Raw genomic sequence first — 27,018 nt, forward strand, 5'->3', positions numbered from 1 at the left:
TTTCCGTGTGTTTTGTGATCGTTTGGCCTATCTTGTATTCTCCTCGTATATTTTCAAAGGCTTAAAGCAGCTTAAGCGAAAGTAGGGATTGGATGACCAAATCCAAATCCATGTGAGAAGCCACCTCTACCTCGACCTCGACCTCCATCAAAGCCACCCCTAGTGCCATAAGGCATATCGAATGGAGGTGGACCTCTTCTTGGTTGATGGTCGGACCTGTGATGATGGCCTCTTAGACTCATGAAAGGATCATGAGGTCCTTCGCCGAAGAAAGGTGGTGGAGCTGGTCTATCATGGTGACCAAACATGCCTCTTCGCTCTCTTGACCCCATGAAATCGGAGTCATGGTGTCTTCCGAAGAGATGTGTTGGTGGAACATGTCTTCCGAAATGAGGCATACCTCTTGGGCCAAATTCTCTGACGTGGTCAGGTCCAAGGCCAAACTCAAAAACGGTATTAAGATCATGTTCAAAAGGGTAACCTCCCCTTGGACCTCTTCTCATCCCGCCTCGACCTCTTCCACCGAACATCCCTCTCATATGATGATGTGGTCGTCTATGATGTGGTTCAGCCTCGGGAAGGGTCTCAGAATAAGAGGCGGAAGTTGAATCAGATTGACTTTCGGAAGAAAGAGAAATCACTTCGTCTTGAGCGAAAGTATCTTTTTCATTTATATCAGATTGATTGTGATCATTTTCTTCTTTTCCATCATTGTTTTCTGGCCTTTGTCGTTTGTGGTGATGATGTCTCTTGTACTTGTGGCCATGATGAGGAAATTCTTTGCGGCCCTTGTGATGATGGCCATGTCCGCCCTGTAGTCCACCTCGCCCTCTCATACCTCTGCCATGAGGTGGAGGAGGTCCGAAGAAGGCAGGATCAAATTCTTCTTCAAAGTCATGTGGACCGAATCTCATATCCTCTTGAAGTCCGGGATGGCCATGTCGCTCGAATCCAGGTGGAGGGAGAAAGGGGAACCTACCTTGATCTCTCCTTGGAAAAGGAGGAAGTCTCATGAAGAGTCTTGGATCATCAAATGATCCATGTCCTCTGGGTGGATGTCTGTGTCCATGATGGTGATGATGAGGTCTAGAATGACCTCTTGGTGATTCAGGTTGATCTTCAATATTATCACCTACCTGTTCTCGAGATCGGGAGGGTCTCGAACGAGGAGCTTCACCAGTGAGAGGCGAATATGGATGGATTCGTATGTATGGGGCAAAAAGAGATAGCGAAGCGAATTGACCAGAGATATCTTGGTCCCCATGAAGAGCGGCAGCCTCCTGTTCTTCGTGCGAAGATGGTCCATTGGAAACTTCCTCAGTTTGAATAATGACCGGAGTCTGCTCAGAAGTGGTAATGGGAGTCTCCTCCGGGACTACTGCAGAGTTTTGCTTGTTGTTTGCGTTATCGTTGATTTGCATGATGTCTAAAGAGATATGCGATATAAGTTGGTCAATGTATAAGTGATAAAATCAAAAGACGAATTGTCTTGGGATGAACTCGAATCCAACCAAAAATTGCAAGTCTTATATACCTTGTAAAGGGATAACGCTTACGAATTCGCAGTTTAATTTTTTCACATGTCAAACTGCGTAGATCCGCAGTAATAGTACAAGATTTGTGTAACTGCTGTGATTGATCGTCATTTGAAATTTGTATGGACTGTGCCTCGTAGTTGATCGAGAATGATCTACTTAGCAGATCGATATTTCGTTGGCAATAATGTCACGAAGGCAAAAGCATAAGCGTTTTCGACTTTACTTTGATAATTTGTAAAATGATTTACCAATCTTTATTCATAATTCACGTCAGCGTTAGTTTTACTCGCCGAACTACACCGATCACTATGACCGACATTACCGGTTATTCTTTACCCGTAATTCTACCTAAAACCGAAGGTCCCTCTCGCTTGCCTAACTCGTAAATGAGCTGATTTGGCATGCCTTTCCAGCTAAACCGGCGGTAGCCCGCGTCCGAATACGGAATCGGGCGAGATTTAAAGGTACGGTGGAATAATTATCCTTAGGTAATTTGGGGAATTTTCGAACATTTCCGCGACAAATAATGACAACAGAAGAAATGATATCACTAGAACACCGATAAAAACAAAAGTATTCTCTCTCTGACCCTCTCTGGCTTTGTTCATATATAGATAAATAGATTTTGTATCATTGGGACCCCTCGCTCTGTACATAGGAGTCTCCATCTTCTTTCTGCTCTGTTTTCATAAATATCACCTAGAGACCATAGGTAATAGATTAAAAATGATCAAGACTCTTCTCCCATCCGCTCGACCTCTTTTACGAACTCGTATAGCTCCTCGAGCAAGTGTGTCATTACTCTCTAAATCAACACCCTATCTATCACAAATCAGATCTTATAACCATGAACCATATCCTACACCTAAACATGATTTGAAATCAGTACCTTCAAAGGGAGATCATGCTGAATCACGTATAACACCTTGGAGAAAAGGAAAAGTTTGGATTGATGCTCAACATGCTATAGCAGATGTCAAATCTGGTTCAACAATTTTATCTGCTGGTTTTGGTCTTTGTGGAACCGCCGAAACTATTATAGCTGCCATTCATGAAAGAAAGGATTTACAAGATTTAATGGTTGTTAGTAATAATGCTGGTAATGCTGGAACTGCCGGTCTTTGTGAGTAAAACCTCCTGTCAATGCAGCTTGCTGTTCGGCGTCAATATTCCTCGCGGTGATGTCAAATATTCAGCTCGGATTGCTAGTCGACTCGAGAATCTTTTCCGCTGGGGAATCGATTTGCTAACCTTTCGTTGGGATAAAAATAGCCCCTCTGGTCACATCTGGTCAAATTCAACGTATGATCTTGTCTTACCTCGGTACCAACAAAGGTCTCATGGCCAACTACATCAATGGAAAAATTTCCCTTGAGCTTAGTCCTCAAGGTACTATCGCCGAAAGGTTGAGAGCTGCAGGATCGGGTATGCCAGGTATCTACACTCGAAGTGGTGTTGGTAAGTCAAAATGATTCGCTGAAATATGACAATCATTAAATCAAGTTCGGCCGAAATTACAATTCTTCAATGCTAATCGTGAGTCACATTTAGGAACATTTATCGAGACTGGTGGTATCCCAAGAAGATTCTCTGCACCAGATGCAAGCGGTAAACAAGATGTAGTGTTAGAAGGTGTTAAAAAAGAAGTTAAAGTTGTAGACGGAAAAAAGTACATCTTCGAACCTGCTATCCATGGTGATGTTGCTATTCTGAGAGCTTGGAAGGTGGATAGAGCTGGTAATTGCGTGTTCAGGTGAGTTGCTCCTCGTGCCCGGTCTTACGTTTTGAGACATTCAACTGATTTAGCAATGTCCAGATACACTACAAAAGCTTTCGGTCCGCTTGTCGCCAAGGCAGCTAAGTTGACTATCGTTGAGGTAAGCTACATTTGTTCATCCCTCAAACCCCGTCACTAATTGATAGTATGGATGTAGGCCGAAAATATCGTAGAGATTGGCGAGATTGGTGCCATGGATATTGATCTTCCAGGTATATACGTTGATCGAATCGTGCCAGCTACCGTAGACAAGCAAATCGAAATTAAGACTACAAGGGAACAATCGGAAAATGTCAGCCCATCATCAGGCGATGAAGGTCATAGATCTGAGAATACCACTCCTGCTGTCGCCGCTGCTAAAGAAGCTAGAGAAAGGATCGCAAAGAGAGCTTCGAAGGAACTCTACGATGGAGCATATGTCAACTTAGGTGTGGGTATCCCTGTGCTTGCCGCAAATTACTTGCCAGAAGGACAAAAAGTTTGGATCCAAAGTGAGAACGGTATTCTGGGTATGGGTCCTTATCCTCTGGAAGATGAGGTCGATGCGTGAGTAAATTTTCGCTTGATGCATTTAAGAGTAACAATGTACGGACACTGATATGACTGCGATCCAGCGATATAATCAATGCTGGTAAAGAAACTGTCACTCTGGTCCCAGGGGCTGCTGTCTTCGATTCATCAGAATCGTTTGGTATGATCAGAGGTGGGCATGTAGATGTATCGATCTTGGGTGCTATGGAGGTGTCAGCCACCGGTGATTTGGTGAGTATGGTCGAGCCGATGAGAACGTTGTGGACTAGAGGCCAATTTGCTGATTGGCTATGTTATAGGCCAATTACATGATTCCGGGAAAGCTTATCAAGGGTATGGGAGGGTAAGTCAGGTTTCATTCTACTGAGAGAAAGAACTTTCAGCTGATATATTAGTATATAGAGCAATGGATTTAGTCTCAAACCCAGATAGCACGAAGATCGTAGTTGTGACAACCCATGTCGACAAACATGGTAAACCTAAAATCCTCGAGAAATGTTCATTACCTTTGACTGGTGTTTCGGTTGTCAGTCGAATCATAACCGACTTAGCAGTATTTGATGTTGATAGGACGAATGAGAATGGAGGTGGAATGACTTTAATCGAAATTGCTGAAGGGCATACTCTCGAAGAGGTCAAAGAGAAGACCGGCGCGACATTCAAAGTTGCTAAGACACTTGGTCGATTTTAGTCTCATAGACCCGTTACCCCCACTACGGTGATGATGAATACAGTATAGAAAATATGATAGAAGCATGTTATAGATTTGTATTATTAGCGTTATGCATCATACGTTTACAATGATTCCGACGGATAATTTCCATACATATTAGCGAAGTTTTATTTAAGTTGCTGAATCGTAAGAGTACTAGTATAGAAAAGTGCGGAAGGTGGTTGCGTTAATTATTACGTTAATATTCCGGAAAATTGAGTCATCATCAACAAAAAAAGTTGAAAATATTTGAATGATTTGCGTTTCAGTCGTGATTAACAACATTATCATATATACATTACAAGCATAACATTCAAAGCTGGGATACAAACGACTTGCATTCTGGCATATCTCCATTCCGCCCACCTCACGTATTCTTCCCTACGCTGGTCACATACTTACCAGTCGACGTTTAACAAATCACTCATCAACAAGCTCATAATTCCTTTCATTCACAAGCTATAAGTAATTAGACCATCAGGACGGAAAATGGCTACTATACATCGTCCAGGTTTTTTCAATCGAATATGGTCTTCCTATACGACTGCCTTAAGAGAAAGACCACTACGAACAAAAATGATTCAAAGTGGTGTTTTATATATATCTGCGGATCTTGTAGCTCAATTTGGAATTGAAGGGAAATCTATAAGCCGAACTTTAGATGGGGATGAAGGTGATGAAGTATATGATGTGAGTCAAGTTTCTACCTTCGAAATTCCTTTCTTTGCTTCTCAAAACATTTTCGGTGCGAAGTGCAACATGTCTAGGGGTGGATAGATATATGGACATGCAATTAGGCAGAGAGCTGATTTAGGATTTGATATAGCCCATACGGACAGCCAGATTATCTATATGTGAGTCGAGTACTCAATTGAATACATATAGTATACGTATAGCTGTCGATAAAGTAGCTGATTCAGTTTTGAATCTTAGATGGCTCAACTGTATTTGCTCCTCTGGCACATTATTGGCTAGGCTCAGTTGAAAGAATAGTATTATCATCCAAGGTGAAATGTAAGTATCATCGGTCTCAACTCGTTCCCCCCAAAAGACCTGGAGTGTAAATGACTGACTCATTCGTCGCGATCTTTTGAATAGCTCTGCTTGCGAAACTGACGTTAGATATCTGTATTTGGTCACCTTTCGTCACTTTCATGTTTCCTACTTGCCTAGGTTTATTGGAAGGGAAGAGCGTAAATGAAGTTAGGCGAAAAGTTGCACATGTAAGTATCCGTTCTACAATCTCTTAACCTATTTCAAATCCCCGTACACACTCGTTCTCGTTCGCTCCACTCATCATCATTGTTAGTTGATTCCGTAAATGAGAACTAACGATATTCGACATATTACTATAGGGATGGTTCCCAACATGGCAAAAAGCAGTATGCGTTTTTGGTCCTACTCAAATAATAAATTTTTCAATAATACCAACACAACATCGTTTACTTACTGTTCAATCAGTTGGATTATGTTGGAATATTTTCTTATCATGGCAAAATAATAGAAATAATAAATTATTATCTTTAGCTCAATTAAATTTAGAAGAAGCTCAATTAAATGCTTTGTCTATTCAATTTGATCAATCTTCATCATCAGGATTGGAATTGACGGAAGAAGAGATCAAAAGTAGAAAAGGGGTAGAAGATGCTCAAAAAGCTTTATTGAAAGTGGAACAAAGGAAAGAATTAATTAAGAAACAAGGTGGTGAAGCTGGTGTAGGAGTTAAGATGGCTTGGTCGTGAGCGAGGACAATCTCATTCGATGATATCTTATCAATGCGTATTGTGGGTTAGAAGAATTCAATAAACGGATTGCCTGAATGTTGTAAATTTCTCATATAGAGCTTTAGAATATAGATAATAGAACATATAATATAGAATATAGATCGAAAAAAGATGTATCTCGCATAGTCTTACATTCTCATCTTGCATTATAATACTCCGTTATATTGCTCTTGGCTCATCATTGTGTTCCACTTCAACGTCACCTAGTACCATACGCTCACCTAGACTAGCAGCGATTGAATTATGTACACCTAGACCTTGCTCCATCCTCAAAGGACTAAGTTCAGGGGGTTTATCACTTACGATACTTCCTGTTTTTCTTACCAGTGATTCTTCTGGAGGATGCATTATATCAATTTCAGAATATATACTTGAAGTCAATCTATTTTGTAAATTTTCTTCTTTTTTCACTATATCAGCTAAATAAATTATTTTACTTGCATTACTTAATGTTTCTTTACGTCGTTTACCTTTTTCATCTTCCTGATTGTCGAATTGTGAAGCCGGAACAAATGATTTTAAATCTGAATTATTATTATTTTGATTTAATTTACGAAAAGTAGCTGAAATAGTATTTTTTCTATTTAATTTAAGATTAGGAGTTGAAGTTGTAGGTGAAATAGGAATTTCAATTTTAGGTAATTTTTCTTGGTTATTTTCATTTTTAATTTGAATTTGTTTAAATCCATTCCAATTTTTATTAAAATTAAAAAAACTTTGATTTTTTGAATTTATTGGATCATGTCCAAATGAACTACATGTATCAATTGAATATTTTGATTCAGGTGTTTTAATTGTAATTGATTTTAAAGTTTGATTAGAATTTGTATTTGATTTAATCAAATGATCATTTTTATCTATTAATGTTGTGTTAGAAGATAAGTTTGATAGGCTGTTTGAAGAGGTTGAAGGGATTTTTAAGGTACTTGGACGTATTTTCGATTTAGATCGTTCTGGAATTTGTATGTGAGGTATAGGAAAGATGTTTGTTGATGAGATGTAGGAACTTCGTTGTAAAGCCTCTTTAGAGAAGGGGTGTGGACAAGAAACAGAAGAAGGTTTTGGAGGTACGGCATTAGACGTGTTGATGAGTTTAAGTGGTTTGATATTTTCGTAATGTGACTTTTCATCTTTACAGCCTGAATTGTTATGAGTTTCACTGAGAATGTGCTGTCGATTGACCTTGTTGATCTGTAGTTCGTCCTCTTCACCACCTGCACTTACTCTTCTAACCGATAGTACCTTTTGAAGGTCATTGCCTGTCCCGTCAAGTATAACTGACAAATGCCGATTTGGCGGGGAATTGTCAATAGCTGAAAGCCCAGAGGATGTACTACGATCTTCGAAAGGTAAGAGTTCAGAAGATGAATTAGCTCTACCTAAACTTGAACAGAACGAATTAACTCTAGTAAATTGATCTGTTTGAAGTGGATTATCTGATATACGTCGGATTGAAAACATCTTATCCTGGAAATGAGGTTGAGCCAAACTTGATTCTCTTCTCACCGGTATTTTAATTTGATTGTCTACTGATAATTTTTCCGAAAGATTTAGTTTATAAGGTGTATCGCCAAGAGTAGCTGTTTGTAAAGCGGGGTTATAAGAATGATCCTCGAAACAAATATGACAATGTGGGAATCTCTTTTCTCGTGACCTTGGATCCCATATGGCTCCACCACTCGCCATGTTATTCCCGGGTAGAAAACTATCTTCTCGAAATTTACCTAATCGGAACGGTGATCGATGTCTTCTGTATAAATACGTTAAACCGAAAAGAACAGTAAAGAATAAGATAGGAGATACGACGACCACTGATTGATGTGTCAGTCAGCTTGATCCTGGTCAAGAGCGATCATATAATATAGTCAAGCTCACCTATCGTTATTATGATATCTTCGAGAGCCATTTTGGGCACTTCGATCACTTATGTGCTCAATGCAAAATATGAAAGTCCGGACGAAGGATTGTGAAAACGCATGTTACATTTCTTTCGACCGCATCTCGCTCGCATGACTTTGAATCTGATTCCTCAATAGCAAATTATATATTACACAATCTTTCACTTCTTTTCAAGGTGTTAAAGTGCAGTTTGTGTCAAATCTGTAACACTAATAGCCGTTGAAAGGAACTCAGCAAGAGGCAATCAAAGCAAACGCCTACGCCACAAAAGCAGGCATTCAACACGTGGTGTAAATCGCGTCTTGCGTGACGTTGTCATCAATTGTTGTCTTTCGTTGTCGCTGCGATTTATATCGTTACTAAAAGACAATACTCAAACTGCTTTTGCCCTCTTAAGCTGATTTCCTCATAGTCTCGAATGGTCTGAACAAGAATCTGCCGTATCTCTCAGTATCAAGTCATCTCAAGGCAATTCAAGCTCAGTAAGCGGCGAGAATCTGATTAGGGCCTTCATCCAGGATGTCCAGTTCATCTTCTCCTGCTGGGCCTTCCAGTCAAGTTGCTCTACAGCGAGGAGCAAGTTTAAAATATGCTACCAAGAACAAGATGGAAAAGTGTGAGCTCTGCTTATATCACCTTCAAATGGTAACAAGGATGCATAGCTAAACTTCAGATTACGCATAGTCACTTTCACTCTTGGAAAATTAGACGCAGGAATGGTAAGTTCAGCTAGCAGTTTGTTCAGGACAAACGTCAAGCTAATCATATTACAGGCAATTCTGCTCGGACCAAATGCTCATTTACTAGAATTTCCATCTTTACTACTTCCAACACCTCCTCCAGGAGCACCGCCTTTAGGTCCAGGATCAATATTGACAATCACTGTCTCAAGAGATGTATCAGCGGAATTAGCAGCTCAACAATCTTTTCACAACTTACAGTCTGATATCTTATCCACATTCACTACGTCGCCCTCAAAACCCATTTTAAAGCTCAGAAATGTCACTCAAACCTCAGTATGTGTTGAATGGGAGAAATTGGAGATCGGCTCAGCGAATTGGAGGGGTTTGGAAATGTATAGAAATGGACAAAGATGGGGTAGAGTAGGAGGCGATTTCGGTCAAGGTAAAAAGGAGAAAAGGGAATGGAAGACTGGTGGTCTTCAGTCAGGAGAAGAGTACACCTTCCAGCTTGTTCTGTAAGTCTAGTGGGATATCTTGCACTGCCAGTAATACGCGAAATATGCTGATTTGAGTTATATTCATAGGAAAACAACAGCTGGGACATATCCTTCCAACCTGATCAGGGTGCGCACGCATACAATGGAGTAAGCTACCCAACTCAGATCCGATTTCTTGCTTGAATGTTGCTGACCCTTGCTCAGTAATCTCACTGGTTTGTTACCTCACTTCGGACCTATACAACCACCGCAACTTCTCGCCCAGCTGCGGGATAGCCTTCGTCAAATTGGCGCGAGAGAATCGCCTACTGTAGCTTTAGATACGACTCACTTTGTTTGCACAACACCCATTGTAGGAGGAGATGATTCAGGTAGAGGTGGACAGATTGATCCGGAATATCAAGAAGCAGCTAGGATGAACTTACCAGTCGTTGGGCCTGGATGGTTATTAGCTGTTGCGGGTGAGAGGAAGTGAGTGCTTCTCTGCTCATAATACAACCCGTCGCGTTCATTTTAACTGACTGGGCTCCTTAGACTCGTCCCTATTTCCAATTATCTACTTCCATCTATACCACAAGCACAAACAACCACGTCGGACCCTGCTCCATTCCGTCGACCATCTCCTCAAAAACGATCATCACTTCCCTTCACATCCTCTTCCCCTACTCGCCCTCATGATGAGAATCCAGAGGAGCTATGCAGGTCGCCCAGCCCAGAGACTATAGCTCGGATGAGCATGCACGCTTCTTCTTCCCGACCAAGTGTATCGAGAAACGGTTCAATGGAGGGCAGACGAAGTAGAGAAATGAGCTTGGACGTCGATATCGGAGGTAGACCAAGAAGTCCAAAGCCTGAAGCGGATGGAAAGCTTGATCGGTAAGTTAAGAACGACATGAACAATGTCTGCCAAACTAATCAAACGAAACTTTTCCAGCGGATTCAAATTCCCTCTTTCGAGCAGTAATTCCAACTCACCTGCTCAATCACCCACAGAAGGTAGCTATCGCCGGTCGTCATCCCCGTCTAGGAGAGCGACCGCGCCTGCCATAACTTCTGATCAAGAGGTTCCTGCCCCAGGACCACAGGTGCCTTCTCGTGCGACAAGCGGTCAGAATCCATCCACTGCTCCATCCGTGCAAGCTACAGTTGATCCTGTAACAAGTGGACCCGTCGACGATACTATTCCGGAACCCAGCCCTGCTGATTCGGCCAAGGACCAATCTGCGGTCAACTCGACACAACCAGCAGAAGAAGCGACTACGAAACCCTCTAAACCAACTGAGCAGTCAACACCCTCTGTTCCACCCTCTACTGCTATTACAAGCGTAGTCGAGGAGCCAACGGAAGTTATCAGTGATTCGGCTTCTGGACCCCCTCCCGTCGTTGAAGAAACCGGGTCATCATCAAAAGATGATGGTCCCACAAAAGCTTCCACGATCGACGAGGCTATCGCCAAATTCGAGACGGCTATAGCCAAAACCCCTGAACCAGCGACTGAAAGTACCACGGCTCCTGATATCACACAAGAGGAGGTGGTCGAAACGCCGGTCATAAAGGCTTCTGAAGAGCCTCAAATCGAAAGAGTGGAAGATAAAGCGGTACCGGCGAAGGCTGTCCCTGTAGTGCTTCCATCACAAGACAGCCAGTCGCTGGAGCCGCAAGGCGATGATCAGGATGAAGGTTCAGTCCCAGTTCCATCATCTGAAGCTCCTACTGAACATTCGTCTACGACTAGCAAGAACAAGAAAAAGAAGAACAAGAAGAAGAAGGCATCTGCATCGGGGGTCACACCCGTGTCATCAAATCCAGGAACCGGAGCAAATTCGCCTGTACCTCCAGTGGATGAAGAGGAAGGAGAAGGGATGGATGAAATTGACTTGAATTAGAATATGATAGATGGCTTGATGCATACAACAACGAAATGGTTTGGATTGTCGGGTTATCTGTGCATGTGAACAAACAAACAAACACAATCTGTTCCCTTTCCCGCTCTGACTTGTGTATATGGATGACTCTGTGTATGGGAATTTCCTTTGTTCGGAATCGCAATTGATTGACAAGCCACTGTGCTGTGGACCTTCCACTCCTTCTTTCGATGATGTAGCCGACTTTATCCGGCCAGATCAAAGGCATACGATACGGTATCAATAAGTCTAGAATTCGATCCATAATGCCTATCAACTCTAAAAAGGATCTTTGAATCAAAGGGATTATGCGTGATTGTATGAGTGATTGCGTTTGATCCCTTATATGCACAACTTAACTTTGAGCGAGTTTCTGCGTCTGCTCAATCGATATAATCCGTTCTTTTGAGATATCAAGCTGATCTAATCTCACTTTATTGACTCGCTCCCATCTCTTTTTCAATCTACAAACCTAATAACTCATATCGAACCCATTGATATTTACACGCTCTTTTACATACAGCACGAATGTCGGACAACAACGACTCGCCACATACTACTCTAAATGATTGTGATCCAAATTGGCAGTATATGGGAGATACATGGGGTACAAATCATACTGGTGAGTTCTCCTGGAAGAACCGATTCTCCTTTTTGGTAAAAAACATGCTGATATATAAGACTTTTCGAGTGAAGACGATCCGCTAGTAGGTCAGTATTATGAAGCTACTTTCGAAAGCACGACTGTACATAAAGCCTTTGCAAGGCTATGTTGGACTGGTACCAAAGTTGAAGTTTTTGGCGGAAAAAGGAAAAAGTGAGTCAATTATCCCTTTTGGACGAAGAAGCGATCGTTATTTCTAAATGTATTTAGCTGATTGGAACATTCACGTATGCAGCCACGGATTATATACTGTATCAATTGACAATGGGGAAATCGTATGGCTTAATGGATATAGTGAAAAACCTCAAATTCAAGCTTTGTTATATGGAACTCAAGATTTAGAATGGGGTAATCATCAGATTGTATTGACTAATATGCCGAAAACTAATATGACTAATAAAGATAATTTATGGTTTGATATTGATTATGCTGAAATCAGTGGATGGCCGTGAGTATTCTTACGAGAAGTGGAAGTATTCCAAAAATGGGCTGATCATGTTTTGCAATGAGCAGAATCGACTGTAAAGATTTACCAGAAGCAACTGTGACACCTACTGAAACTATGATACCTGCATCAGCTATCGCACATATGACCAATACGAGTCCTACAGCATCAAGTGGTTCCAACTCGACAAATTCAACTACTGTAAACTCTACTTCTGGTTCTGTTCAATTATCTGGTGTTTCCACAGCTAGTTTGACAAGTGCTCCTTCGACTTCAAATGGCAGTGTATCACAATTTACAAGTACATCACCATCAAGTAATATCAGTCCAACTACTACCGTCATATTGAGTTCTGCAACTATCAGTAACGCGACTTCGACATTTGGGTGAGTTTTGATTTTCTCAAATGAAATTGCCCTATAGTGAATTCGCTGATCAACTTACGTGCCATGCTGGATTTAGCGGTTCCTCGGCGAGCGCAACTAATACTACAAGTAACGCTGATAGACTTCGGTCAGGCACAGAAGGTCAACTCGCTCTATGTCTTTTATTGGGTGTGTACCTATTCAAGATGATAATCTGAACCTGCTGTTTTTGTATAATCTGCACTCCTTCCTTTTCCTTGGTTGAACGTCTGAATTGGTATTTTATGCTTTTTGTCAGAGAAAGTTGTTCTGTGAACGCACTTCTCAATATAGTTTTAATAATACTCTTTCCATACTTTTATTGGTCGCTCGGATGCAATTCTCATTCCATTTGATATTCACAGTGGAAATCTCACTCATCTTGTACAATCATTTCGGAGCAATTTGACGGAAACTACAGACCTCAAACATTCAGCGAGTTTCCTGAGGTCCCGTTTCCTTCTTATCCCTTGAGTCCGGAACTTGAAGGGAATCTATGAAACAGGTTCGATCGTAACGCTTTGAGCATGTGAATAGGCTGAAATCATCATACACAATCAAAGTGATTTAAGTGATTTTAACGCGTCTAGAAGGTCCGTGAGTGGCGTTTTGATTGCTTTCAGGCATTTCCGATGGACAGATGAACTGGGGTAAATGGCTGATGATTAATTGTCAGGCATGTCGATGGCATATACTGTATATATACGGAATGTGATATGCAAGCATTTCTTGATCTTGACAGTAATATCTACAGTATTGCGAGTCATCTTTACCGACCTGAAAACCTTTTCAACGTCTAAGGATGGCTGACAATCAACAAAACGACCTGGACGATGGTTCTGACTTGTTTCAATACGGAGGGGATAGTTGGGGAGTAGATCATGCTGGTATGCTAGGAGACTTACGTATAGTATAGGCGATGATTTGCTGACTAGACGTTAACGGTGTCCACGTAGATGACCCTTGGACACCTCAATACTATGAATCTACCTTTCATACTACAACCGTACATCTCGCTTGGAGTAGAATCTGCTGGGAAGGTCAAGATATCAGTATTTATGGTGCTAAACGAGACAAGTGAGTTTTTTGTTGTAGTCATAATTCGCGGACTTACTATATATAATCTGTCTGTAATAGCCACGGCATGTATGCTGTATCGATAGACAACCAAGACCCGGTCTTTGCAGATGGATTCTCCAAACAAGAGCAAATGCAAGCCGTGTTATATGCTTCAAATGGTTTAGAGTGGAATAAACATCAATTGACAATCTGGAATACCAATAAGTTTAATTTTACAAAAAATCATATTTGGCTAGATGTAGATTTCGCTTCTTTCAGCGGATCAGCGTAAGTTTCTTGATTGAACGTCTTGATGCATGTAAGTCGTAGGCTGATAGGCTGAAATTGACTCGTTCAAACCCAAAAGCATATCGTGCGACGAATTACCTGGCATCGCAATCACACCATCTGACCCATCCGGATCCGTATCTACCTCAACCTATCCTGGAGTCCCGTTGACATCCTCTGGAGCAAATGCTACATCCACATTTTCTAGGGTCGACACTTCCAACATTGCTGCCTTCAGTGTCACCACTGCATCGAGTATCAGCCCAAGTACCACTATCACTCTTAGCAGTCTCAGCTCCGTTGCTTCATCCAGCAGTGTCTCAGCTTCTGCAACTCAACCGCAAAACAATGGGTAGGTTTTTGGGCACAGTCTCTGTATGGATTCACATTGACATCTTGCCTTAGGAGTAGTGCTGGCACGTCCAGCGCGGGAGCTCGTCATGTACCTGGTGTAGAGGGTCAGGTCGCGTTGCTCACCGCTCTGGGTCTATACCTATTCAAATTATGGCTCTAGAAAGGGGATTAGAACTCATATGAATTTGTTCATTCTGCCAATGTCTGGATCCCCTTGCCTCGGGGCAATCTCATGAATCAGCTCCTCGGTATTGATACCGCATGTATATATCCTGGCTACACTATTAAGCGGTTTCCCTACAGAAGAAGCAAAAAATATGCATAATATGATGAGATATCAGAAGTATATATTCCGAATTAAATTATTGTCCCTTCAAGTCCGATTGGCACTCAATGTCTCCAGCAAGAAAAGAAAAATATCGACAGAAGTGAAAAGCACAGAATCGACAATGAGATCTACAATACTAAACAGGGCAGATGAAGACAACGGAGGAGCGTTTCATGAAGTCCTCAACTCTATATTCCAGCTTCAGTTCTCGCTTTCCACATCTTTGCTGCGAACGCCTGAGCCTCGGGCGAATGTATAGTCAGATCATCAGGATAGACCACCCATCCGTATGTGCCCATAGGGTCGACGGCCTTGAACATGCCATTGACTGTCAGCTCCCCACTCGAATTCCCACAAATATATATACTGACATGAGTGACCCATCCATCCTTATCAATTTTGTCAACAACAGCATCAAAAGCTTTCTCAGCCAGTTTAGTCAGGTTTGGATTCGCTTTAGCGGGGCAAAGCTTGATGAATCGATAGTAAGCTGCAACTGTTAAAGCTGTTCCTGCTGTATCTCCAACAGCTAAAGTAGCGTTATCCTGCTTCATGTAATTTGGCAAAAGATTTTGATCCTGTCACGAAATAATTAATCAGCTTATGTCGAAATATCGTGATTACCTCATACCCACATCCAGCTCGTTAAACAGTCCGGTAAATACCTCGGTCAAAGTATCTTCTGCCTGGGTGACTACTGCAGCTCGGTAATTCATCGCTTTGGCGGCGTAGAGCTATCTCAACGTCAGTGAACATGGTATCTCTGGCATTCAAGTTCTTAAGCTTACATTGCGAATGGCACCGTATACTGCCCATCCATTTCCAGTAGCCCAAAGCCTCATATCCCACCCGGTTACATGGTTGTAAATGTTGACAGTCGAATTTAACAGTGTTTTACTTTCTAAATCCCATTGCTCCAGACCTTTGTGTAAGTATTCCTCGTTTGAGAGCGAAAGTCCCATATAGGTGAGGGATGGAGGGATCATATACATCATATCTGCCCATAGTTCCCAAGAATCTTCTCTCTGCGAGATAATGTCTACAGAAGTTGTTTCAGACAACATAGTCTACTTTGGTCCTGGGCACTCACTACTTTGAGTCGGTCCACTGAACAAATAGTCAAGTTGGTTTCCTACAGCCCAAGAGTAGTCCTCACCTTCTTTCATTCCTGAGCCCAGATTGACCAATCTATTTTTAGCGAATTGTGCTAAAACCCAAATTGCAGGTACTAAAGAAACCGGATCACCTAATGCTCCGTCCCCATTGATCAGAGCTTTGGGTATATGTTTGACAGGTGAAGTGGAATTATCCAAATAATCTTTCAATTCACCATCGCAAGAGCCTAAATCAGAAGGTGATCCAGTCCAATTATAAGCTACGAGTGAATTTTTCGCAATTTTAATTACGTTCCAGGGAATATCGTCAGATTTAGACGAAGCGCATAATTGATTTTCCCATTCAAAAGGGGTCAAAGATGGATTGTATACTTCAAGAAGAGTTTCAGTGAAACATCCTAATTCCCATGAATGGATAGAAATTGAATTCGCGTTCTTTAATATTTTAGGTAAAGCCTTTGTCAAGCTTTTGTAAGATCTCGAATTGATCTTGAAATTTCGTTGAGGATAAGCGAACTGAAGACTTTCATCGGGTGTATAGGTAGCTGTAGGATTAGCTGAGGAGGTAGGTGCTGTGGTGATAGCTGAGGAGATAGATGTCGTAGTACTGACTAGAGTACTGGGTGCTGTAAAGCTAGTTGAAGAAGCAGTGGCAGTGGTGTTGATCGAGCCAGTGATCACTTTGGTGTCCGATACACCTTCAGCGGTCGCTGTAGAAATGTTAAGGGAAGAAGCCGCTGATGCGAGTTTAGCACTTGATGCCACAGCTCGTTGATATTCCTTCACAACATTTCTATGTTGTCTTCTGGCCGGAGCATGAGCTGCGAGAGTGTGCAGAATGAGGGTGGAAAGAAGCGGGAAAAAAGTAATGACTGTATTTATCGAAGGAGTGACTTTCATACTTGTGTAAGGGTTATCCGGGAGCTTCGGGTTATTCTCTGTCGTTACTATATACTGCTTTCGAGAAACTGGTATGAGGAAGCACAAGAGATGCTCTGTTGTTATGTTCAAGGGGATGCCAGAATCTACAGGTTGTTTTTAGATATAATCGACAACAGCAAAGTCAAAAGATGCTACAGGTATCATGATGACATCTAGCCTATACTCTTTTCCACGGAGCGTCGACACACTCAAATAAATCCTTTCCTTTCTCGCCTGGGTCCTACATGTTTCATTCATTGAACTCTCAAAGGGATGCATCTTTCTTGGCTGTTCTTTTGTTCGTTGCGAGTTCCAAGTACGCCTCAGTACTGGATCAGGGATTTAATCAACCTTTAATTATTGTGTGTGAAGCTAATTAAGCTTACATCTGAACACCGACCGCGTCCTTCCAATGCGCGACATCAGATGGTATTGTACCTGAAAGGAAACTGCTTATGCAGATGCCTCTTCAGGAGTGTATGTGTACTCGGAAATACAAGAATAGTCTGTTTCACAGATACACTAAATCTCCGACCAAGTCTCAGTGCCAAAGTCTGGACCCTTTCCCCGATCGCTTTTTAAGCTCGGTCATGTCCTCTCCATCTAATAATGACAGTGAGCAGCAATATTCATACATCCGTAATGCGAGCTATGCTCAGTGTGTTAAACTAAATGACTATAAAATTATTGATTGGATATAGGTATTCCTTTCCTATAGAGCCCATCGACAAATATCCACCACGATGTAACCCTAATCCCTTAAAGTTGGTATCTAAACCCAGCTTCAATTTGAACGGCAGAAGGACCGTGTTTACCGGTGTCCTCACCTCTTTCAAGTCTAGCATTCTGTCTCTTAAGGTACAGGCAGGTAGCAGCTGCGAAACAGATGGTTCCGACAGCGGCTGCGAGATCAACACCGAAAGCAGCAGTGTATTTAGGAGCATTGAAGTAGAGATATGAAGTCCAGATGTTGGGAGTGTTACATAAAGCGTTAATGACGGCGTAAACAATGGCTCGCTTGACTGCTGGACCAGTGACCGATGAAGAGATCCAAGAGAGAATGACAATAGAGGCTGAGTAGAAGGAAGATGGGAGGATACACATGGCGAAGTATCGAGCGGGGACACTGGTAGTGGCGACAGCGATTATGTTACCGATGACAGTGAAGATGAAAGGACACATGATGTGAAGGGCTCGCTCATTCTTCTTATCTGAGTGCCAACCGTTAACGATAACGGCGATACAACAGAGTACGTATGGTGGACAGGTGATAGCAAGTGTGATTGTTCGGTTCTGAAGGGACAAGTGTCAGCATTCCCACCCTTAGAGATAATTTAGAGGTGAAGACTCACAAATCCGAGAGTGTTCACTACGACGGGGAAGAAGTTGGTGACGGAAGCGGCGATATAGTTCATCTAGCGCACAGGAGCGTCAGCTGGGCATTTTCGAATATCAAGAAATGGCTGACTCACTTGGAGACAACCACAAAGAAGCCACGTCTTGGGATCGGTAACAGCCATCTTGAAAGCAGAACCAACTGAGACTTCATCAGTAGAGTCTTTAGATCCTCGATCAACTTCTAGTCTATAGACAAGTCTTTCCCTTTCTTGAGGAGTCAACCATCGCATGGTGGAAGGCTTGTTAGGGATGAAAATAGCGAAGATGACGGCAAGACCGACAGTCAAGATACCCTCAACGATGAATAACCACTGAACAGGCGAACATCGTCAATATTGATGCTGAGCTTAAAGGATCTTTGTGTAATGACTCACTCTCCAACCTTCCAATCCATGAGCACCATCAAGCTTTAAGATAGCAAGAGCAAACAGACCACCGAAAGCGTTACCGATCTGAGATCCCGAATACAGAATAGCAGTTCTCAAGGCCATAGATCGCTTGGTGTAAAAGGTAGAGACGAGGTAAACGGCACCGGGGAAGAACGCGGCTTCAGCAAACTGTATACAGCGTGTCAGCCTGATATATCCAGAAAACAGGATCGATAGGCACAATTGCGTGAGATGGAGGATGGTATTGGAGACAATCTGGCTGGAAGTCTCTTGGGGAGAAATTGATGAGTCATAACGGGAAATCACTCACACCAAGGAAGGTTCTGCACACGGCGAGACCGGCAAAAGAGTGGACAGCACCAGTACAAGCGGAGATGACACCCCAAACACCGCACATGACACAAATATCTATTTTAAAGACGCGTATTAGTCTACTTTCTGACGATATGCGACCCGAACAAAACTTACAGAGACCGGGATAAGCAATCTTAGAAGCCAACATATTTGAAGGAACTTGAAGTGATACATAACCAGCGAACAGTACTGAGACGGCAGTGTTGTAATCGGTGGTAGACAAATTTAAATCTTTATTAATACCAGCGATTTTAGCTGAAGAGATATTCTGTCTATCCAAGTAATTACTGATGAAGGAAAGTCACAATCAGCCGCTGTCATCATAGCGGTCAAGTATTTATCCACTCACAGAATGTACAGAGCTACCAAGGTGGGCATGAGCAAAATATCGACTTTTCGGGTGGCAGCTTTATCGAGTCTTGCAAGTTCCTCTTCGCTCAGTCCCCTAAGGGATTCTGGGACTTGAACAGCCAAGTGTCGATCAATGTCGTTGCCAGAATGAGGAGCGGCGACATCTTCGTAATGTTTTTCCAATTCCTTAACGGAAGATCTATCTTCATGCAGTGAAGCCATACTGTGATATATGTCGGTTGGTAATGATGATCCAATTGTGGGGTTTAGTTGAGTTTAATAAGCTCCCTGGCACGTCTTTATATAGGTCGATCAATGTGACTGGGGGCCATCGTGCAAACGGCTAACATTTGCGTGTTTTATCACTTTGATCCTTGATTTACCTCGGTTCCCCGTTGAGAGAAAGGGTAAACAGTGCCATGGGGCCTGTGGGGGCATTGGTTTACGAAAATCCTCCTTAAAATCCCAGATATGTGATCAGATTTGAACTAGACCCTGTTTTTCGATGTGCTTGTCGGTCCGATAATTACGCTTTACGGTTATTTCTCGATAGTCGTTGCCAAGACAATCCAACCAGTTTACGTACTGCAGCGGCAAACAGCGGCAGTTCACGCATCGGTAACGCAGAATGACTGTCCCTGTTCATCGAGAATCTATCAGTAAAACATGTCGATTTCCAGAAAGCGTGGTGTCATCACTCCAAGGGAAACGGCGGCTGAAGCAGGAATATAAACGAATTGATCACGCGAGAGGGAAAGTTGACGGTAGCGCATGGTAGTCGGCGTATCCCCAATCTCGTGATTCCAAATGTCTATGCGACGTATCACAGTTAATATGTTCATTCACAGAGCTCAAGTAAGGTTGAGCCAGTTATGGTATGATGAAGAGCCGGACGTCGTAGCTGGAAGACGCCGATATAGCTCGACGTCTCGAGCGTTTGGAAGGGGAATATTAATAACTGGTTGATTCTTCATTGTCAAATGTATCGCAAAGTCTCCATGAGTTGACTGATAATGCGAAATGGGTATAAACAAAGGAGTTCATGCAGAACCATACACCTATTTATACATTTTAGTTTCCACTTTATGCTCAAGTGGGTAAAGCGAAGCGGGAAAAGGGAGATGGATATGGTGTACGCTGAAAGCGGATATAAGATACCATATTCCGGCAAGCGGACTTGAAGTCGTCGAATGTCACAGCAAAGGGCTGTGAGGTGGGTATCATTATCGAGCGCATTAGTTCATAGCGGATATAGGAGATTGGAGCTAGTTAACATCATCGCTACTTATACGGTGTCAGGTCTTGCACAAGAGCAGCAGGATATGAATAACGTCCATTGAAAGGGATCACGTGAGCCATGTTCCGGCTAACGTTCTTGCGTTCAGTGAAATTCGGTCACGTTCGGGCCCTCCCGCAACTCTTGCCCTCTAACTGCAACAACAACAATTTTGCATCATTACTGCCCTTATGCATTATTGGTATCAAGTATTTTAAGCATGCAGCGGCAAAATTGTTGGTCTTGCCCCTCTGCATACATGAGCAAATCAACTCTTTGGCTTGGTACTGTGTCACACTCAATCTAATGGATCCTGACTCAAATTCCCTAATAGACTTACGTCCTGGATTACTGATAGATAATGTAATGACTATAATCGTAATTATCGTTCGTGATTTGTGAGACGCGACTTAAACAGTGATGGTGGAGATAATTGTCTATTTTTAACAGAATTTGCAAGCAAGATACTTGTATGCATCTCACAGGTGGGTATATAATGTGGTCAATCCCGTGTCATGCTACACAAAGCGGTTTCAGATTGGTGATAGCTCAAGATCTTGCTATCAAAAGATGGAAGTGAAGTGATCTGGTCGAATCCGCTTCACGACGTGCTAATTCTTATTTGTAGATACGCAGGTTAGTGTTCCGAGTTCATCTATGTGTTAGTAGTAAAAAAATAGCTCAAACTCTAGCCGGTAAATACCGGTGACGCATTTCGCCCCTTACCGCTCGGAACCGGCCCGATCTAAAGTCATCCTCTCAACAATTTATAGAGTGACTGAATGGAATCTACTTTTTATAACTGATCATACCACATTAGTCTCCAGTAATTCAAGTAACTATCCTTCGCCCTTTGTTCTACTGAAAGATCATACCAAACACTCACAATGTCTGCCAATCAACCTCAAGAACTCGGTACTTCCACTATCGCTACCGACATCTCCACACAACAAGCTACCTATCTTCCTCCTTCCGACCTTGCTGCCAAATATCACAAGGGTATTCAACAACACCTCGCCGTACAACCTCATGCTAGTGCATCAAAAGCCGGATCTACTAAGATCAAGACTATTGAAAACTTCTACGTAAGGCCAAGATGGTTGTTCGTCCGTGTGGAGACCGAGGGCGGAGTTGTCGGTTGGGGAGAGGGTACTTTGGAAGGACACACCGAAGCTGTTCAAGGAAGTTTGAGGGATATCTCCAGAAGGTGAGCTTGACTCCGAATCATAGCGTATTCCCGGCTGACAAAACGAACCAGATTGATAGGATGGGACGCTATGAATATCGAAGAGATCTACACATATCTGTATCGACATAGATTCTACCGGGGTGGTGAAGTGCTCATGTCTGCCATGTCTGGGTGAGTGCGCTTTTGGTGTTATACTATCCCAAAATGCTGATGAACAACTACAGTGTTGATATAGCTCTTTGGGATATCAAGGGTAAAGTACTCGGTGTACCCGTTTGGGAGTTACTAGGTGGAAAGATCAGAGAGCGATGTGATGTGTACGGTTGGGTGTGAGTATATCTCTCCTTATAGCATCCAGACCGAACTGACAGGAGTGCCTTATAGTGGTGGTGATCGACCATCAGATGTCATGGAGCAAGCCAAAGTCCGAAAGGCTCAAGGATTTACTCGGGTTAAGATGAATGCTACAGAATCCATTGGATGGCTCGACTCACCTCACGCTCTTGATGACACCGTACAACGATTAGCACAAGTCAAATCAATTGGTATCGATGCCGGTCTGTGAGTGGCTGTCAGAGCTCAATGATTCAATGTGACGAAGCTGATGATCATCATCTCGTAGTGACTTCCACGGTCGTGTGCACAAGGGAATGGCCAAACAATTGGCTGCTGCCCTTGAACCTCATCGACCTCTCTTCATCGAAGAGCCACTTCTGCCAGGGCACGTTAACGAATTAAAAGACTTGTACAACAAGACGACTATCCCTATCGCTTTAGGTGAAAGATTATTCACCCGACTGGATTGTCGACCATACTTTGAAGCTGGATGTATCGATATTATTCAACCTGATATTGCTCACGCAGGTGGTATCTCAGAAACGAAAAAGATCGCTATAATGGCTGAGTAAGTCAATCTACCTCGGATTCCCTTGACAGTCCACGTCTATCGGTATAGCTGACAAACCTTTTGATTCTAGAGCATATGACATTGGTGTTGCTCCTCATTGTCCTCTTGGTCCCCTTGCTTTCGCTGCCTCCTTACATATCGGTTTCTCAACCCCCAATTTCGTTGTCTGCGAAATGTCATGGAAGATGCACTACAACACTGGTGGATTCGATCTTTTCACATATATGACCAACCCAGACGTTTTCAAGGTTGAAGGTGGTTCAGTTGGTCTTTTGACGACTCCAGGTTTGGGTATCGAGCTGAATGAAGAGCTCATTCGAAAAGAAGCTGCTGAAGCTGAAAAATTAGAACCATGGATCAACCCCTTATTTAGAGGTGATGATGGTATGATCAGAGAATGGTAAAACATCAATCCAAATAGCGTTAGATGCCGTTATATCTTCTCTTATGTATATTACATGCGTTTATAAAGATTACAATGATGTCTTAAATGGTCCAGATGTCTATGTATCTACAAAGAGTCTATATGTCTATGGCATTCTCATACTGTTCTCCATAGTTGCAACATTTAGCCCTTAATTCGTAAGTCAGGCTGTATGCCTTTTTTTGCCGCACACCTTCAAAGATCTAGTCTATTGGATACTTCGTATCCCAATCTTACTTGATCCGGCGTCAGCTGTGTATCATGGCGACGGGCCCTTGACATGAGCTACTTCCACTTGGCCCGGCTGGGCTACCTTAGATATCTGTTGCAGAGGTTGAGATTTGCAGGATCGTTTACGGTTCGCTTCATTCACGATATTTTTGATGTAGACCCATACCTCCGGAGAGTACACCTTGTGTAGCCAATTGCGAATTGTGTCCGAGTGCTGTCCAGCTTTAGCTTTCTCTAACAAGATAGTCACGTAACGTCGAAACATCCTGGCAGATTTGGCGGCACTGAGTGGTTTACCATCGTGCTTGTCGAATCCATACACTCCAGCGAGTATGGCGCTTGTTGCTGTTGAGCATAGATACCCGATTGCGGGCTACATCAATAGGAAGTGTCAATGTCAAAGTCCCGAAGGCAAAAGTCAGTCCCGAACTTACCGAGAGAACCTGACCCTCGATCCCATGAAGTTTGTTGTATTGTTTCAAGAACTTCAAGGTTGATATATAATCCGTCTCTATCAATTTTCGACACTTCGGTCCGAGAACGACATGAAGGTCTTGAGGTTTGGAATGAATCTCCGACAGCGGCGGTGGTAATTGTGAAGGGTCGAAACGCACAGTGTCCTTTTCGATTTCAGCGGATGTTAGAGTGTTCTTTTCGCTACAGCCTTGCTCTTCTGAGTCTGCTGAGGTTGCTGATTCGGAAGAGTTGGAAAGAAGTGCAGTGGATGATGGTCGATTTTCTCTAGCTTTTGTCGCAGGTGCGTCGGTAAGAGCCACTTTAACCGCATTGATCGTCTGTTTTCCTTCAGCACTCTTGATGACATGGTCCAGCCGTGGCCAGACCTCAAGCCTAAAAAGGCTGCCCATCCACTCAAACACTTCACTCGAAGCTTTTTCATCTGATTCCTCTGTCAATAACAGAGCCAGATACCGTCGAAAGCACCGGGCATATTCGCCTTGCGAGAGCTCTCCGACACTATCCTGTAACAAGCCATACTGAAGAGCAAGGTGCGACATCGTCCTATCGGAAAGCAAAAGATTCGCCCCAGCCTGGAGCACAAGCAAAAGCAAAAGTAATCAGCTCGGCTAAATCGGTTATGCGGGAACCCACTCACTTTCAAGGCTTCAGGTTGCGTGGAATAGCGACCGAGGCGTTCGACTGTCGTTTCGTATAGGCGGAAATATAATCTGCTTGCATTCTCTCTTGTATCCTTTCTCGTGGCGTCGACGAATCCAGCGTCGAGTACAATGGTCGGTATTTGGTAAAGGGGTGGTAGATTTTCAGGGACGAATAGCAGACGTGCCGTTTTCCAAGTCTCCCGCAGAGGTAAAGGCAATGGGTGCGACTTCTTTTCAATAGAGACTTGTTCGTGATTTTGACTCGTGACCCCAGGTTTGGTTTTCCCAGGCAATGAGTCATCGTGTACCTTTATGATGCTGTCTTTACTTTTGGGGGCTTCATGTTGAATCTTGATCCCTCCAGCCTTCAAGTACTCAGTCGAATCCTCAAACTTCTTAGCAAGAATTGATGCATTCGCCCAAACTCTACCTGACACAAGACTGTTGAGCCAGGCTTTCGTTTCTGGACATTCACTATCAGCTAGAGTGCCAATGACCCCTAAGATGAGGGTGGCGGTCGGCTTTTGACCAGGGTGGTGAGGGTTGAGTTTGGACGGCATGAGATCGTAAAGTTTGGCTAGGTAAGACCACACTGCGGTCGTAATATACATGGCAATGAGGTACTGAAAATTGATTCAGCCTGTGACTGATCGCAGCGTGCTTAAAGAACTCACATCAACAGTTTGTTCATACTTGCAAAGTGGGCGAAACTCATTTCTCATGCCACACTTGAGGTAATTCATGCCATCTATTGATCTTCTGTTGTACTTATTTGAGGCCAATGAGTGAAGGTCGTTGAGCTCAGAACGGAATGCTCCAGGTAGAGGCGCTAATCTGGAGAGATTGACTGGAACCGAAGGACGGACCCACTTGGACGGCACAATGATGGAACCCCAGGAAGATGGTACGGGTCCAATCTTCCTTGACTTGGGGACAGGCAATGATTCGGGAACACGGCCAGTAGACTTGGAAGATTTGGACGGTGAGGATGTAGGCGAAGGTTTGTTTTGCTGGGATGATTCACTGCGCAGAGGTGAGAGCGTATTGTGTTTGATAGTATGTTCGATGGCGTTGATGCCGTCTTCTAAATTCTTCACGGCTGACAGAACATTAATTGCGGTGATGGTCTGTGTTTCCAAATCGTGTCGACTGCTAGCATTAGTCCAATTGGGGATTGTACTTGACCTGGAGTGCGAAGGGTTGGCAGGCTCAAATTCACTGGAGGCTCCAAGGTTAATTATGCGGGACGAACTAGACATCGATGCATCTTCGTCACCCATTTCATCTGGTGTGGGGCACAACTTCTCTTGACGCAGACCACTTGCTCTTAAAAGGCTAGAAAGTGTGACAGGCGGTGTGCGTGGTGTCGGGGCTATAACCGGTTTTCCATGAGACGGTAATAAGCAGAGAAGGCTTTGTTTTATATGTCTAAAATCCTGGCATCCTTGTTGTGATGTGAATCGAGTTTCACGTTCACTGTCTTGGATGTTTCCGTCCGTTGGCTCCTTCACCTCAGTAGGCGCCCATATGCCCCCTTCTGGATATATGGGATATCGCTGAGGTCTGCCGTAAGCCTTTTCCAATCCTTCCACATAGTCTCTCATACCTGTCCACCTATCGACGTTGAGGATGTCTGCTCCCCACATTAGGACTTCTCTCTCGTTTCCTCTGCGGCATGCATCCAAGTAAGCCGCACCCATCCATGCTTCCAAAGCATCACCCATCTTCTTGGTGCCTGGTTCGGGCGAGGACGCGGAATCTACCGGTAGCTTGACATGAAGGCTGTAAGCTTTGGCTATCTCCGAGAAAGCTTGATTAGTTGTCAGCTTCTGTCTCCCTTGCTATCAAGCTCATGTCAGCTCACTAAAATTTTGGTAAAGAATGATTCATGCCGTAAACGAGACTTACGTCGAGGGTTTTGACGCTACTACATCTGTTCCACAGTGATTTGACGGCCGCAACCTCGAAAAGTCGATCGCCTAATAGCTCCAGAGTATGGAATTCTGCGCTGGAATGATCTGTTGCTGCTGCAGCTAGGTGAGGATGTTGAATATCTGGCAAAGGTGGTAAATCTTTTGAGATAAATGACAGTTTGGAATCCAAAATGACGGGTGCAGGCTGTGTATTCTTCTTCTTCTTCTCTTTCGAAGATCTCCTTGCCCGACATATCGTAGTTCCGATTGTGCTGAATGAGCGATGCGATAATATCGGGTGAAAAGGGTTCTGCTTTGGCTGACACGGAGGAGGAAATTGACATGATCGTACGGGGAGCCTTAGGTCGGTGAACCTCAATGAGCTCAATGGGAAAGTCATGGCGGAGCTATGAGAAGCATCTTGTATGCCAGAAAACTGATTTGTGTTAACGGGTGTCACATTTGATGATTGATCTCGTTTATATATCTGCGAAAAGTCAAGGAGAACAATAAGGAGTTTAAACATTTAGAGAACCGTTAAAGTGGAGGTATGAACCAGCCTGAT

At 43.2% G+C, this 27,018-nt stretch overlaps 11 protein-coding genes across 11 annotated transcripts; 6 read left to right on the forward strand and 5 right to left on the reverse strand.

Annotated features, from left to right (window-relative positions):
- Nucleotides 1-71: 71 nt before the first annotated feature.
- On the reverse strand, nucleotides 72-1,421 carry I206_106060 (uncharacterized protein; the record flags this gene model as incomplete). The annotated part of the gene is made up of 1 exon (XM_019156612.1): nucleotides 72-1,421. The coding sequence occupies one exon, from the start codon at nucleotides 1,419-1,421 to the stop codon at nucleotides 72-74; it is 1,350 nt and encodes a 449-aa protein (XP_019010414.1).
- An 843-nt stretch (nucleotides 1,422-2,264) lies between these two features.
- I206_106061 (uncharacterized protein) lies at nucleotides 2,265-4,537 on the forward strand (the record flags this gene model as incomplete). Its single annotated transcript, XM_019156613.1, has 8 exons — nucleotides 2,265-2,661; nucleotides 2,811-2,996; nucleotides 3,090-3,291; nucleotides 3,355-3,415; nucleotides 3,473-3,861; nucleotides 3,930-4,077; nucleotides 4,146-4,189; nucleotides 4,249-4,537. 8 exons carry the CDS (start codon nucleotides 2,265-2,267, stop codon nucleotides 4,535-4,537), a joined length of 1,716 nt encoding a protein of 571 aa, XP_019010415.1.
- Nucleotides 4,538-5,047: 510 nt separating this feature from the next.
- On the forward strand, nucleotides 5,048-6,300 carry I206_106062 (uncharacterized protein; the record flags this gene model as incomplete). Its single annotated transcript, XM_019156614.1, has 5 exons — nucleotides 5,048-5,248; nucleotides 5,385-5,412; nucleotides 5,492-5,572; nucleotides 5,657-5,781; nucleotides 5,914-6,300. 5 exons carry the CDS (start codon nucleotides 5,048-5,050, stop codon nucleotides 6,298-6,300), a joined length of 822 nt encoding a protein of 273 aa, XP_019010416.1.
- A 201-nt stretch (nucleotides 6,301-6,501) lies between these two features.
- Nucleotides 6,502-8,248, reverse strand: I206_106063 (uncharacterized protein; the record flags this gene model as incomplete). The annotated part of the gene is made up of 2 exons (XM_019156615.1): nucleotides 6,502-8,153; nucleotides 8,218-8,248. 2 exons carry the CDS (start codon nucleotides 8,246-8,248, stop codon nucleotides 6,502-6,504), a joined length of 1,683 nt encoding a protein of 560 aa, XP_019010417.1.
- A 512-nt stretch (nucleotides 8,249-8,760) lies between these two features.
- Nucleotides 8,761-11,307, forward strand: I206_106064 (uncharacterized protein; the record flags this gene model as incomplete). Its single annotated transcript, XM_019156616.1, has 7 exons — nucleotides 8,761-8,857; nucleotides 8,926-8,960; nucleotides 9,015-9,439; nucleotides 9,509-9,568; nucleotides 9,626-9,892; nucleotides 9,956-10,297; nucleotides 10,356-11,307. The coding sequence occupies 7 exons, from the start codon at nucleotides 8,761-8,763 to the stop codon at nucleotides 11,305-11,307; spliced, it is 2,178 nt and encodes a 725-aa protein (XP_019010418.1).
- Nucleotides 11,308-11,853: 546 nt separating this feature from the next.
- I206_106065 (uncharacterized protein) lies at nucleotides 11,854-13,017 on the forward strand (the record flags this gene model as incomplete). Its single annotated transcript, XM_070203231.1, has 5 exons — nucleotides 11,854-11,947; nucleotides 12,022-12,142; nucleotides 12,225-12,437; nucleotides 12,503-12,820; nucleotides 12,897-13,017. The coding sequence occupies 5 exons, from the start codon at nucleotides 11,854-11,856 to the stop codon at nucleotides 13,015-13,017; spliced, it is 867 nt and encodes a 288-aa protein (XP_070059332.1).
- A 623-nt stretch (nucleotides 13,018-13,640) lies between these two features.
- Nucleotides 13,641-14,699, forward strand: I206_106066 (uncharacterized protein; the record flags this gene model as incomplete). The annotated part of the gene is made up of 5 exons (XM_019156618.1): nucleotides 13,641-13,725; nucleotides 13,795-13,915; nucleotides 13,976-14,185; nucleotides 14,265-14,537; nucleotides 14,591-14,699. 5 exons carry the CDS (start codon nucleotides 13,641-13,643, stop codon nucleotides 14,697-14,699), a joined length of 798 nt encoding a protein of 265 aa, XP_019010420.1.
- Nucleotides 14,700-15,055: 356 nt separating this feature from the next.
- Nucleotides 15,056-16,882, reverse strand: I206_106067 (uncharacterized protein; the record flags this gene model as incomplete). Its single annotated transcript, XM_019156619.1, has 5 exons — nucleotides 15,056-15,178; nucleotides 15,239-15,445; nucleotides 15,503-15,601; nucleotides 15,656-15,906; nucleotides 15,958-16,882. 5 exons carry the CDS (start codon nucleotides 16,880-16,882, stop codon nucleotides 15,056-15,058), a joined length of 1,605 nt encoding a protein of 534 aa, XP_019010421.1.
- A 780-nt stretch (nucleotides 16,883-17,662) lies between these two features.
- I206_106068 (uncharacterized protein) lies at nucleotides 17,663-19,617 on the reverse strand (the record flags this gene model as incomplete). The annotated part of the gene is made up of 7 exons (XM_019156620.1): nucleotides 17,663-18,196; nucleotides 18,256-18,318; nucleotides 18,376-18,612; nucleotides 18,676-18,858; nucleotides 19,001-19,098; nucleotides 19,159-19,331; nucleotides 19,394-19,617. The coding sequence occupies 7 exons, from the start codon at nucleotides 19,615-19,617 to the stop codon at nucleotides 17,663-17,665; spliced, it is 1,512 nt and encodes a 503-aa protein (XP_019010422.1).
- A 1,941-nt stretch (nucleotides 19,618-21,558) lies between these two features.
- I206_106069 (uncharacterized protein) lies at nucleotides 21,559-23,171 on the forward strand (the record flags this gene model as incomplete). Its single annotated transcript, XM_019156621.1, has 6 exons — nucleotides 21,559-21,878; nucleotides 21,930-22,031; nucleotides 22,085-22,189; nucleotides 22,245-22,421; nucleotides 22,483-22,764; nucleotides 22,838-23,171. 6 exons carry the CDS (start codon nucleotides 21,559-21,561, stop codon nucleotides 23,169-23,171), a joined length of 1,320 nt encoding a protein of 439 aa, XP_019010423.1.
- A 279-nt stretch (nucleotides 23,172-23,450) lies between these two features.
- On the reverse strand, nucleotides 23,451-26,797 carry I206_106070 (uncharacterized protein; the record flags this gene model as incomplete). The annotated part of the gene is made up of 6 exons (XM_019156622.1): nucleotides 23,451-23,795; nucleotides 23,857-24,471; nucleotides 24,537-25,163; nucleotides 25,215-26,381; nucleotides 26,449-26,725; nucleotides 26,778-26,797. The coding sequence occupies 6 exons, from the start codon at nucleotides 26,795-26,797 to the stop codon at nucleotides 23,451-23,453; spliced, it is 3,051 nt and encodes a 1,016-aa protein (XP_019010424.1).
- Nucleotides 26,798-27,018: the final 221 nt, after the last annotated feature.

This window comes from Kwoniella pini, chromosome 8 (genome assembly GCF_000512605.2).
Source record: "Kwoniella pini CBS 10737 chromosome 8, complete sequence".
Lineage (NCBI taxonomy): Eukaryota > Fungi > Basidiomycota > Tremellomycetes > Tremellales > Cryptococcaceae > Kwoniella > Kwoniella pini.